The 13,265-nt window shown below is 44.2% G+C and overlaps 1 protein-coding gene across 1 annotated transcript; it reads left to right on the forward strand.

Moving 5' to 3' along the window:
- The first annotated feature begins 655 nt into the window (after nucleotides 1-655).
- Nucleotides 656-13,064, forward strand: LOC135233144 (DDB1- and CUL4-associated factor 12-like). The gene is made up of 9 exons (XM_064296390.1): nucleotides 656-1,146; nucleotides 6,405-6,698; nucleotides 6,875-7,135; nucleotides 7,722-7,782; nucleotides 8,108-8,301; nucleotides 8,894-8,959; nucleotides 9,152-9,314; nucleotides 10,237-10,415; nucleotides 10,732-13,064. The coding sequence occupies exons 1-9, from the start codon at nucleotides 1,090-1,092 to the stop codon at nucleotides 10,888-10,890; spliced, it is 1,434 nt and encodes a 477-aa protein (XP_064152460.1). The 5' UTR covers nucleotides 656-1,089; the 3' UTR covers nucleotides 10,891-13,064.
- The last annotated feature ends 201 nt before the right edge of the window (nucleotides 13,065-13,265 follow it).

Genomic DNA, 13,265 nt, shown 5'->3' on the forward strand with positions numbered 1-13,265 from the left:
CACTGCCATAATTTATAAGACATTTCTGAAGAGAGAAGAAAAAGAACTATGCCACTGCAACTGACTTTACACACTTTAGATCAAGCATTCACAACTCTTGCCTGCTGGTTTTTGTTCCAACCAATTGCCTTAGCTTTATTTTTCTGACATCTCTATAAACTATGCTGGTTCACTCCTGTACTTGTGCACAGTAAAATCTTTGGGATGCACTTGCAATCTGCAGCTATATAGCTGGTGTGTATACAAATGTCAGATTAGGATATGATTGAGCTAATTAAATAATTAAGATTAAAAGTTGACACAATTTTGAAAGAGTCTGGCCCTTGTTGTGCACCCTTGCTTCCGATGCTAGAATAAAACTACTACAACAATTCCCCAGTTGGTTGGAATGACACCCCAGTACTGTAGGTTTACTATCTACCACTCAGATGGTAAACTTTATATTTATGATTTTTCTTAACCAAAAAGTATGCTAAGGTAAACAGTACAGAAAGTAATTTCACAAAGGAGGGGCATTAAAAATCTTTAGATGCACAAAGTCATCTACTGAAATTATTTAAGTGACGTCAAAGACGAGATTTTCAAAAGGGGTCTTGTACTGACGTCATTGAGACATTAGCAGTGGGCGCGCACGCACGTACGGATACGGGCACGTTTGACCTTGTTTTTGTTGATGTTTGAGTTGACTGCGACTGCGCGCGGTGCCTCGTTGCCGTTGGTGATGCAGTTTGCTAAAAGGAGTAGTAAAAAACGTAGAGGGTGAAAAAAAGACTCAGAGACAGCTTGAAAACAGGAGTTGCTAATTTTCCAATTTTTCACAGTACGGATAACCAACATACCAAGCTTACGGAGTGCCTCACTGTTTGGGTTGCGGAGGTGGGAGGGGGCATTGGGTAGCTGCCTCTGCTGGGGTTGTGTGCTTAATTGGCCAAAACAGCCTGGCCGGTCCGTGTGCTCTTGTAACGCCCTTCACCCGCGGACTTTTGCTCCACAGCACGGCACTTTAATTAGAAAATCGCCATTATATGATCCAGTACCCTTCGTCGCTATTGCCCTCCATGTCGGCGAGGGATCTGCGTGTGTCAGATTATGGCGAGAAAAACAGTTAGCAGGAAAAGAAAGGCAGGCGAACCAAAGGAACAACAGGTAGGTGGGTTTGGGTCCCTGACATTTGGTCGCTATCTTGAGTTTTCCAGCGGTAGCTAGATGGTGCATTCGTGAAGCTTGTAAACTAGTGACGAGTTAACTTTGTTGGCTAGCAACCAATCACTTAGCTTTAAGTATAACTTTGCTACATATGTGGACAAACATATATGGCAATGTATGGGGCATGTAGTGTCCTCCGTTCTGTTTTTGTCGACGTTTGCAGTCACACGACAAAGCAACATGTGCTATCTAGTAAATACCTAGTCTATTCAAGCTATCAAACTTCATAGAACAAGAACGTTTGAATAGACATTGCGATTTATGGAGTCTGAGTGTAAATGAGTTGGCTTGGCTAAATGGTTGTGTTCGCTAGTTATAATAGCTAGCCAGCAACAGCTTAGCCAGCTAATTTTTTGTTCGAGATTCCTAGTCAGTCTAGTTGTCTGTCTGTGTAATTAGTTTAACGTTCCCCCTCATATATATTGTAGCTAGCCAATTGTTGTATGTTGATTATGCAACTTAAAACTGTATTTAGTTATCTAGCTAGCTAATGTTAAATAACTGTGGCCAACAGCAAATCGAAGTAGTTCATGTAGAGCAGACGAGCGAAGCGTCACTTGTCATAACATTACCGAAACCCAGCTGTCTTAGCAAATATGCCTGTTTGTGGACAGTCCTTTAACACACATTTGTCAGTTACCTATGAATTAATCATGCATTGTAGACTCGTTTTTGTCGTTTTATGCGTATGAAAGGTCTGACCGACGTTATATTTTAGGTTTTATGGAGCAGTGTGAAGCTAGCGACAGTAAGGACTTTCGCGCGCGTCTTAAAATTTCAAAATAAAAGTTCCAATGATAAAACCACTATTACGTTAAGCGAAATGAAATTTATTAAGGAAAAATCGAACTGCAGTTGTCCTAAAATATGAACTATTCTTTTTCTATTTGTACAGTATTAAAACAACTTATATTTTAAACATAGGCATTGCAAAACTATTCATTTTCAGTTAGAACCACACTAATATTAATTACTAATATTAATTTTCTATTTTTTCCCCTACATTTTTAACAATGACAATGCAAAATTTTAAATGGAGAATTAAAGATAAAATACACCCATTACTTTTAATTATTATTGCATTATCCAATACAACATTACATCAGTACATGAGTTTAACTGAATGATAAGGGAAGAATTAGAGTAATTTAAAATGCATCACTTCAACATTCTCTGCTACCTTGTAACATCAACTATGCAACTTAAAACAAATAAATATGAAAATGTGGCTAGATATTGCAGTAGTATGGCAAGGAGAATAGGACAGTATTAACACATGTTTGTAAAGGTGAAAACATCACACACAGTATGTCATGGCTGGGGTATAAGCATGCAGTACATAGGCGAATTTCCTTCAGTTAAATCCCAACTCAGGGTTTCCCCCAGAAAAGTTGTTAGGCCCGGGGGCAAGTACCCTTTGACGGGGGCTGGCGGCCCGGCGCGGGCCAGTGGCCAAGTGTCTTTTTTGACGGGGGCCCGGCGCGGGCCAGCGACAGACTGATGGCAGCATTAAGGTAGGGCCCTATAGTTTCTGTGATAACAGAATAACGGATGGAATCGCGGAATTGAGAATTAAAAAAAGCTATAACACAGATTCCATACGGCCCTATATTAAGTCAATGCTAAAATCTGACTGGAGTTTTGAAAATATGACTATGTTATGTGAATGTTGTTATAAATAAGTAATTTATTCAACACACATTTAAAAAATCAACAACTATTTACAACATAGCAGAGTCTTACAAAGAATCTGACAAGAATGTACAGTCTTGGAATGCTGTGTTTTCAACAATAACAAAAGAAATTAAATAAAATAAATAATATCAAAGTTTTTGCACTCTACAAAAAACTTATTCAAGTCCTGATTGGCTACTGAATCTTACAACAAGCCTTGTAATGCTGGGCACATGTAAACATTAAAAAAACTGTCTAAGGTTTTTTGCCTTTTACCTTTCCTCCTTGACATTATCCCTAAATGTCACAAAGGAAGTATCTGGGTTACTGACTGTTTGGCTGGCTAGCTAGCTAAGTTAGCCAAATGACCACGTTGACATAAATTTTTTCCCGACCGTGAAAACTGCCTGACTTGTTTACATTTTGGACAGATGTGGCTCCTGAGTAAATCTATCGTTGTTTCCGTCGCAGCACTTTCGACACAAGCAAAAATCCTGAAATTTCTTCTTACCGTGAACAGACCTGCAAACTCATCAGGGGTGAAAAAGGTGACAAAGATGCGAACCCCCTCGGGGGGTCCGGGGGCATAAATATCAGCTTTAAAATGTGGATTTACAGTAGATTTTAGCATGAGGATATAGGGAAAAACTCACCCTAGAATTAATGCAATCTTACTGCTAATGTTCCCCTTGCATTACAAAAGTAATGTAAGGGGGACATCGGTTCAGGGCACTTAAAAAAAAAAATTAAGTCAAGAGAGTGCAGAGCCGGGTCCAAAATTGTATTAAAATGCATTGCATCCACTATACAATAAGTTGATCAAGCAAAACAAAAACACAATATGCACAACAACTGACAAATCAAATGGAAAAGCTTATGTTATATTTTTGTTAAGAGAGTTTTTATAGTGGCAATATGGTGTGGCAATGTGTGTTCTATTACACACATTATTTAACTAACTAGTACTGATAGTTTAACTTAAGGCACAGTGGTGCCTGCTGAGCTGAAAATCGAGGAGGCAGAAAACTTCCCCTGATTATTAGTCTTGACTTTCAATCATTTTCGTTTATTAACAAGTCTGCTCACGATCTGAATAATTCAATTGTAGATAAACACAGTTTCCTTTGTCACGCCATGCTATGAAGATCAAATAAATTCAAAATAAATGATAAACTCAAAAATGCCATCTAACCTGTGCTCGTTCAAATGACAAAATCTGCGTATTCCAGATCTTTGCCATGAACATTTTCGGAGTGTGTACGTTTATCCAGTTTTTAATATGCTAATGTCGATTGAAATGTGCACAATTTTGCGACGCAAATAGAATGTTTTTCTCGTCTAAACTAATTGAGGAGAACTGTCTCTATCATATTTAGTAATATGTCATTTCTAATGAAGTACAATAATTAAAAACAAGTTTACACGAATAATAACGTTAATCAGTTTAAGGGATGTTCTGCCTGCTCATTTTTTCAGCAGCACCCATCACTTGGGCACCCAGTGGTTTTGTTTCACTTTAAAAACAAGACCAGGTCAAAACCTAGTAGGCTATATGGTTTTGAGGACTGCCCCGCTATTGCGGTCCAGCCAAAAATAACTAGCACTTTGCTGTAAGCGGTGGGTACAGACAATTTGACAATTAGGACGTTGGCTCATCTCCATTGCTCTTAATGGTCTACAAGAAAATACAAATAATTAGAAATCCTACAAATCCATTATTAAAATACTTGGTAGATTTGTTAATCACCGCTGATGGCGTTAATTTCTACTTGTTTAATGTGACTTTTGAAATGTTAGCTAGCGTTGTCGTAAAATTTAGTGTTAACACATTACTACGGTTGCGGGTCAGGCACTCTTCACGGTACGAAGAAATTTTTGGATAGTGCTTGTGTCGAAAGTGCTGCAACGGAAACAGTGATAGATTTACCTACGAGCCACATCTGTCCAAAATGTAAACAAGTAAGGCAGTCTTCACGGTCGGGGAAAATTTTATGACAGCGTCACCCAGCGAGTGAACGCCACAGACGGCGGTGGTGTAACAGTTATTGGCTCATTACTAACTGATTGTGGTGAAAACCTGTGGTGAAAACTTGCTAGGTTATTGGATTTATCACTGTGCATGCTCACACAGCGGATGCCTTTGTGAATTCATTGCAATGGATGTCATTTCAGCGCATCTTTCAAAACACAGGATATTTATGTCACAAAATGCAGACATCCCACCCTGCAAAAACTCATTTCAGGGAGCTAGCACCACCACCCCTGCAATATATTGTTGGCAGTCTCAATGTTAATAGCTAAATGCTTATTCAAATAGCTTTTCTATTTCTTTTTCAAACTTTCCTTGTACTGTGATGTGGCTTGCTTGGCAGGTTTGAGCATTTTGTCGGAAGTCTCAACCTGATAGCAGTCTGTGTCAATGAATTTGTTAATTTTGCAAGAAATCAGATTCACAAGTGTTTGGTTTAAAATTAGTAACATTTTAAAATCAGTTCTGAATTTCACAGGCAACCAGTGCAAGGAGGCCAGCATTGGGGTGATATGAGAATGTGAATCAGATGAACGTTTCGTCCTCGTTAAAAGCCTAGCTACAGAATTCTGTACGGTCTGAAGGCGAGCCAAGGTCTTTTGGCATTGCAGTAATCTAGGCGGGATGAAATAAAAGCATGTATAATTCTCTCAGTATCCTCAAACGATAAAACTGATCCTACTTTTAAAATATTTCTAAGATGGCAGAAACATGACTGAACCAATAGAGTAGCTCCTTAGCAGCTAGGTAGTTAGTCAGTTTAAATAACGTTAGCTATGCTAATGAAAAACGACACCTGTTAAACTCACCTCACCATGTCTTTTACAATCATTTAACCCACCATGGACAATAGAAAAGTCGCTGTTGCAAACAGTGCAGCGAGCAACACTGTCATTATTTTTTTACCCCTGTTAGGCAGGGGTACATTTTAGTGTAGTCTGGGGTGAAGCGCATCTTATATTTTCTTTTTTTGGAACACTCAGCCATGGCGCTGAACTTGACTGTAAAGCCCGCCCACAGAGGAAATTAATAGGTCTACTTAGCACAAAGGAGACCAATCAGGATGCTCTCTCTGTCTCTCTCTCCCTCTCGCTTGTGTGCTCGCTTCGGCAGCACATAACAAAAAAAAATAAAAAATCTCCCTCTCGCTTGCTGATTTCCGGGATATTGTATATAATTTGCGGGCGTCAGGGAGCCGCTATCAATAACTTCCGGGAGAGGTGGGATGTCTGCAAAATGCAGGATGTGCTCCACGCTGAGCCTCAGTTTCCGCTGTAGCTACTTCTTGCTAATTATATTCCAAAAGTTTAAATCCTTTGCATGCATTTCCTACTACGCTGATAATTATTTTCTTCAGTTAATGCAAAACCCCTGGGTTTTCATGCAAGGGTATTTTGTATGAGCTTCCCAGATATTTTTATCCTCTGACTATCCCGTCCTTTCTCTCTCTCTCTCTTTCTCCCCCTTCTCTTACCCCTCCCTCTCTCCCCCTCAGCTGGGCTGGTTCCACTCGGGCCATAAGCGCGCGCGGGTGTCGTACGGCTGGTCCCGGCGCCGGCAGCAGTCGTGGCGCTGGCGGCGCTCGGTGGTGTGGGCCCTGCGGGGGCGGGAGTCCCGGCCGCAGGTGCAGCAGGAGTGGCGTCTGGAGCGGAGCCTGCGGGGCTTCGCCGCCGGGCGGCTGCCGGGCATCCTGCGCGAGCGCCAGTTCTCCCTCGGGCTCCTCAACAAGGTCTTCGCCTCCCAGTGGCTCAACCACCGGCAGGTGGTGTGCGGGACCAAGTGCAACACGGTGAGGGGCGTTTGAGTGTGTGTGTGCGCGTGCATGTGTGTGCGTGTGCCTGCGTGTATGAGTGTGTGTGAGCTTGTGTGTGAGCTTGCATGAGAGCATGCGTGTGAGTGCGCACGTGCACGTGTGTATGTTTGTGTGTACTTCAGGTTGTTATATCTCCTTTCTATCTCCTTTAGCTGTTTGTGGTAGATGTCCAGATGGGGCAGATAACCAGGATCCCCATGTTGAAGGACAGGGAGGCTGGGGCAAGAGTTAGGCTGGGGCCAGGGTTTGGGGGCCCCGCCCTTGGCTCCGTGTCCGGGCTCGACCAGCAGGGCTGCGGAATCCACGCCATCGAGCTGAACCCCTCCGGCACCTTGCTCGCCACTGGCGGAGACAACCCAAACAGCCTGGCCGTCTACCGGCTGCCAACACTCGACCCCGTCTGCGTCGGAGATGTGAGTCACCGATGGGAGAGTGGATGGGTCCGGCCCATTGGGGAGTGGGTGGAGCCTGTGATGGGTTGGGTGGAGCCTATGTTCTGCTGCTGGGCCGTCTTTAGGGTTGAGTGGCATTAGCGATTCAAGTTATTCATCTCACCTCAATTATTGATAACATGTTGTGGGCTAAAGCATACTAAAACCAATCATTTTGTAGGAAACTAATCTCATTATAATGCCTAATAAAAGTATGTAGTTTGCCTATCCAAGAGCTTTATAACAGTGGTTCCCAACCCCTTCCTGCCGATGTCTACTGTCCTGTAAGTTAGAAATTCAAGTCTAATTTGACCCACCTGATTCTACTAATTAGCAGCTCAATGAGATCTCTGGCTGTTGAATGAGGTGTGCTTTGTTAGGGCTGTAGTGAAAGCCTACGGGACCATAGATCTCCAACAGGAACAGAGTTGGGAACCACTTCTCTAGTGCCTGTGGTCAAGACTGGACACCAGCAAACAGTGCGGACGCGTTTGAATAGCGCTGCGGGTCAGGTGACAGCCAGCTGTGAGAGTAGCTGACGCCCTCCGTGTTTTCACCCCTCTGACAGGATGGACACAATGACTGGATCTTCTCCATCGCCTGGATCAGTGACACCATGGCCGTGTCAGGTGAGCAAGCGCTCACTTTTAAACTGGCGCAGTTCAGGAGCAGAGCTGTGACCCTGCGCTTGGGTGTAGATATACACCGGTTTACATATATCATGTGTCAAGCCTTATTTAATTTTTGTGCAGGTGAGCGAGTGGCATAACCCTAAGCAATAATGAAGTAGCTCTTATTGGCTTGGTGGACTGTCAGTCACACAAATGGGCTTAGTCTTCACAGTGTGCAGTCACTTATGGATAATCTTGTTGTTTGTGCTGTTGAACTCCGATGCAGAGAAATCCGGTAGAACTCTGATCTCCCCACCTCCGCCCCCCCCGCTCTTCTTCGCAGGGTCCAGGGACGGCTCAATGGGGCTGTGGGAGGTGTCGGAGGAGGTTCTGGGTGGGGCCGAGAGGCACCAGGACTCCAAGGGGGTCCCCAGCTATTCCCACATCTCCCACCGGGCCCTGAAGGACCTTCCCAAAGAGTACACCAACCCTTACAACTGCAAGGTCCGAGCGCTGGCCTTCAACGACCGCAACAAGGTAGACCCCACGCCCGTCGTCCACAGACTTCCCAAAGTTTTATGTCCCCTATGCAGGAGAATCGGTGCCCTCGCCTGAGCAGGAAATGGCAGGGAAATTGAGCTGCTTGACCAGAGCAAATTTCACCCTTAAGCTGTACGGTCACAAATATGTGATTAGAATGTTCTTCACTGATTATTTATGTCGATGTAACAATCACTACCGGTAGTGGAAAGCAACACTGGCTTATAATTTTGAAATAAATGTTCCAAAAACCTACTCTTGAAAGGGTTAATGGTGCTTGCCCACGTTGAGTCTAAAATGTTCCAAAAACCTACTCTTGAAAGGGTTAATGGTGCTTGCCCATGTTAAATATAAAGCACACCATTGTGGATGATAATCTAGGGGTCTTCTGGAAGTGAGTTTTTTCTTTTTTCTTTGCCTGGTAATTTTTTTTTTACAGCTTGAATGAATGTCTTCATTCATTTGTGACCAGTGGGTTTCTTCTTTTTTCCATCTTGAGTGCAAGTCTCATTAGGGAATTTCCTTTTTTCATAAATAACATTGAAATGTGTCGTCTGTCCTGTTTCAAACCAACCTTTGTCTCCCTCAGGAGCTGGGTGCTGTGTCTCTGGACGGCTACTTCCACCTGTGGGAGGCCGAGCACAGTCTGTGCAAGGTCAGCAAGCCGCTCTCGCCCTTTGCTCTGTGGTGTTGCTCAGGAGAACCGGTTGTAATCACAGTTTTCTGGATGTGCTGCGGTTCTCATTCTGTAATGTCAGCGCTGTCTGTAGCGTCAGTGCTATGGTGCTGTCTGTACTAGGAGTGCGGTGTCAGTAGCGTCAGTGGCTCCCCTGTCCCCCTCCTCCAGGTGCTGTCGACAAAGCTTCCGTACTGTAAGGAGAACGTGTGCCTGGCGTACGGGCAGGAGTGGTCCGTCTACGCCGTGGGCTCCCAGGCCCACGTCTCCTTCCTGGACCCCCGCCAGCCCGCCCACCACATCAAATCCGTCAGCTCGCGGGAGCGCGGCAGCGGTGAGCCTCCTCTCGCCCCCCACCAGCCCAAACAAGCCCTCCATTTTAACGGAGCCTTATCCTGGCAAACTGCCGTTACTGTGGTAACCTGGTGTCACTGCGGTAAACTAGTGTTACAGTAGTAAACTGGTGTTACTGTGGTAAACTGGTGTTACTGCACTAAACTGGTGTTACTGTGGTAAACTGGTGTTACTGAGGTAACCAGATGTGCGTTCAAGATGGCGAGCGTTAGCTAACGTTTGCGAACAAATTCAAACACATTCAAACTTTTTTATGTTCTCCACGAACGTTGGCTAACATTACCTAACAGTCTGAAAAGGTAGTGCGCCGCGAACAAAAATGGCTGCAGACAGGCAAAGACATACAACACAAACGTTACTCGTTTCATCCTGAAATGCGAGCGAGAAGTAAAATCATCACATCGAGAGATGACTTCCTTGGCATATCGCTCAATTCTGCAGACCGTATTAGTTACGCTACGCGACAATACAGAGTGTACTCGTATAATATGTGCCATGTCAGGACCACAATCAGTGAAGTCCTGTAATATCGCGGAAGCCACTGCGAAAATGACCCTCCGTTTAGTTGCATCCATTTTTATTTTTTTTAAAATGCGTTTGTGGTGAACTAAATGGAATGTTAATTTAAAATCGTTCGACGTTAACTGTTCGCTGCAAACTTAGTTCAGCACGAATGTTCGTCATCTTGAACGTCTAGTGTTAATGCGGTAAACTGGTGTTACTGCGGTAACCTGGTGTTACTGTTGTAAACTGGTGTTACTGTGGTAACCTGGTGTTACTGTTGTAAACTGGTGTTACTGTGGTAACCTGGTGTTACTGTGGTAACCTGGTGTTGAAGCATTGGGTTTACTGTGGTAAAGTGTTGAAAAGCTTGCCTGTAGTGAGTAGCTCCGTGTCGGCAGGTATCCGCTCGGTGAGTTTCTACGAGCACATCATAACGGTGGGCACGGGCCAGGGCTCGCTGCTGTTCTATGACATCCGGGCTCAGCGCTTCCTGGAAGACCCCTCCAGCCCCGCCCAGGGCTTCCGGTCACGCCCAGGGGAGGGCGTCCTCAAACTGTCCACAGGCAGCGGCTGGCTGGTCAGTCACCTCTACGGCTTCGCGTCCAGTAGTCCCATCGCAGGCAGTCTGTATTGTGTGTGTGTGTGCGTGTGCATGCTTGTTTTGTGTGTAAGAGATATTCAAACTTAGTATGCAGATTATAATGGGGTGAAAGTAAAGGCCATACTGTATGTATCTTTCTTAAACATTCTGTGGTTGTTTTCAGGTGAGCGGCAGTTAGATGGCTGTAGTTAGTAGAAGCTTCTGTGCATCTCCTGGGATGTCGATGGCAGTGCCATGATCGCTCTCTCTCTCTCTCTGCCTCTGTCTGTTTCTTTGTTTCTCTCTCTCTCAGAACCATGACGAGACGTGGCGGAGTTATTTCTCCGACGTCAGCTCCTTCCCCAACGCGGTGTACACCCACTGCTACGACTCCTCGGGCACCAAGCTCTTCGTGGCCGGGGGGCCCCTGTGTTCAGGCCTGCACGGGAACTATGCCGGGCTCTGGAGCTAACGTCTCGCCGTCCCTCCTCCGCCATCCCACCGTCTATTCCTGCCTTCTACCGGGACTCCATTCGTACCTGTCCTCCCCTCTCCACATCAGCCCGAGGTTCATCCTTTGTTCAAAACCTGTAGCAGATCCGTTTTTCTCCCTCTGCTCACTCTCGGGCCTGGCTTCTCCTCTCACCCCTGTGCACATCATTTTTCCTTTAATGTGCATTTATTTCAGTAGGTTAGGTTACCTGGTGGCCGAGTTTCAGATGTTTAGTGAACCCGAGGACAGAGGAGGATTTGAGGTGGGCCCCCTGCCAGCAGCCTAGCCCCCGGAGATGGGGAGTGAAAGAGGGAAATGAAAAGGAGGGGGAGGAGAGGGTGAAAAAGAGGAGGCTAATTGAAGAGAGGCCAGATTGCTCAGAGAGCTCAGCCGTGTTTCTGGGGTTGTGGTCTATTGGGTTTCCTTGAGTTTGTGCACATTTTCTTGGTGCAGGCTTTACCCCAACTGCCCCTTCTCTTAAAAAGTATTTACAAAGGCTGGGAGGGCTTACTAGAGAAATAATGGACAAAAAATACAGTTTACTTAGGAGGGAATCCATACAGTCTTTGATCAGGTAACTTATAGGAAGACAGTTTCTTTTTTAGATTAGTGTCTTTTTTTGGTCAGCAGTCATTTCTGTCTGGTCTCTTTCTCCTGATGGTCAGGATGCTCCTCAACCACAGCCTGAACAGTTAACCGTGCCCCCCTCCCCCTCCCCACATTCTGGCACAGTCTCCTAACTGCTCTCTCTTCCCCGACATTTTTTGAATCGACCGGGTGTTCATCCTGATCTCACAGAGTCAGCTGCTTTCTCACTCCCACACCCCCCCAGGCCGTGATGCCGTCAAGTGACCGTTGTCTTCGGACTGGGATTTATTCAAGTTGACCGGACTTTTACCACGGTCACGTCAACCTGGTTCTCAGCCTGGCCCATGCGGATTTAGCGGTGTGTCACCAGGCACCTGTAGCTTCGCCCTCTCTTGCATTAGTCCCAGAGTGTCTCCATGTGCGCTTTCAGTGCGGGACTATGTCGAGAATGAACGAATCAATTGTGTTTTTCATACTTTCTTCCATATCATAGGATAGTAAAAGGGGAATTGGAGAGCTGTAGCATCACCTAGCCCATGTACATCAAAGAGGAGAGCCACCAATCACAAAGTAGGTTGGTCAAAACAAATAGAACAACACTGATGGCAATTAGTGGATGTATTTCCAAGTTCCCTGTGGGCTTACAGGAAGACCAATCACTCTCCTCGTTGTTCTAGTCATTGTTACCACCATACGTCATGATTGGTGGAGCTCCTGTCTGCATTGTAGGAGTAAGGTGTGTTATCCGCTTTTATTATCCATAATTTAAAACAGGTAGAACAAGGAGGAACAGCTGAACACTGAAATCTGGCCATGTTGAGACGTGCCAGTCTTGAGGATAGTGTACCGCCCTGGCTTTTTTTTCTTTATTTTAACAATTTTTGACTCAGCCATGTATATGATTGGTCATTACCTTGCTGATATGCAGTCCATGATATTATTGTTATCAGCTACTTATTATTATTATTATTTATTCCCCTGCCCCCAGTGACCGTATACCTATACGCTACATATAATATACTTATTTGACCACTGCTAGTATTTTCCCCCATGCGGGTGTGATTCTCAGCCACCTTTTGCACCACCTGGTGGTCAAAAGCAGGACTTGCGTGCATTTGTTGCCAGCTTCTGTCTTTCTGTGAAAGACTAATGAGCACGTGGTTGTTTAGCATTTTCCCCACCTTATTTCTTTTCTTTTTTTGGCATGGTTCTATCCTTGAAGTTGTTTGTATAGTTTGAACATAATCTCAATAAGTTTATTTAAAGAAAATGAATAACCATCACTTTTAAAATTTGGTTTTATATATAAATAGGTAATTGTATATGTGTGGGGGGAAAAAAACAGACAATATGCATACATTTATGTGTATGGGGAAAGTATTTGGAAAAGTATTTGGACTATTCCATCTTTATTTTTTTTTTCTATACACTCCACATGAATGTTTTTACAAATGACTGAGTCAGAAGGTGTACAACCTCAAAAAAATAAGAAGAAACAAGAACCCAGGAAAACTTTCAAAAATAATGAATAAAAGCCTACCAATGTACTTTTTTCTTATTGAAAATTGTCTTGGGTTTCCCTTCTTTTTGTCTCTCTAGTTTTTTCTTTCTCCTTCAATTACCCTATGAATACTTGTGTTTAACCCCCCCCCCAAAAAAATTAAAAAAAATAAAAAAAATCTATGGGGATAGTTTCTCCAAATTCACATTGAATATTCACAAATGTAAGTAGTAAGTAAGACTGTCTGCTGTAGAACGATCAGTGA

The sequence above is a fragment of the Anguilla rostrata genome, chromosome 10 (genome assembly GCF_018555375.3).
Source record: "Anguilla rostrata isolate EN2019 chromosome 10, ASM1855537v3, whole genome shotgun sequence".
In the NCBI taxonomy this organism is placed as follows: domain Eukaryota; kingdom Metazoa; phylum Chordata; class Actinopteri; order Anguilliformes; family Anguillidae; genus Anguilla; species Anguilla rostrata.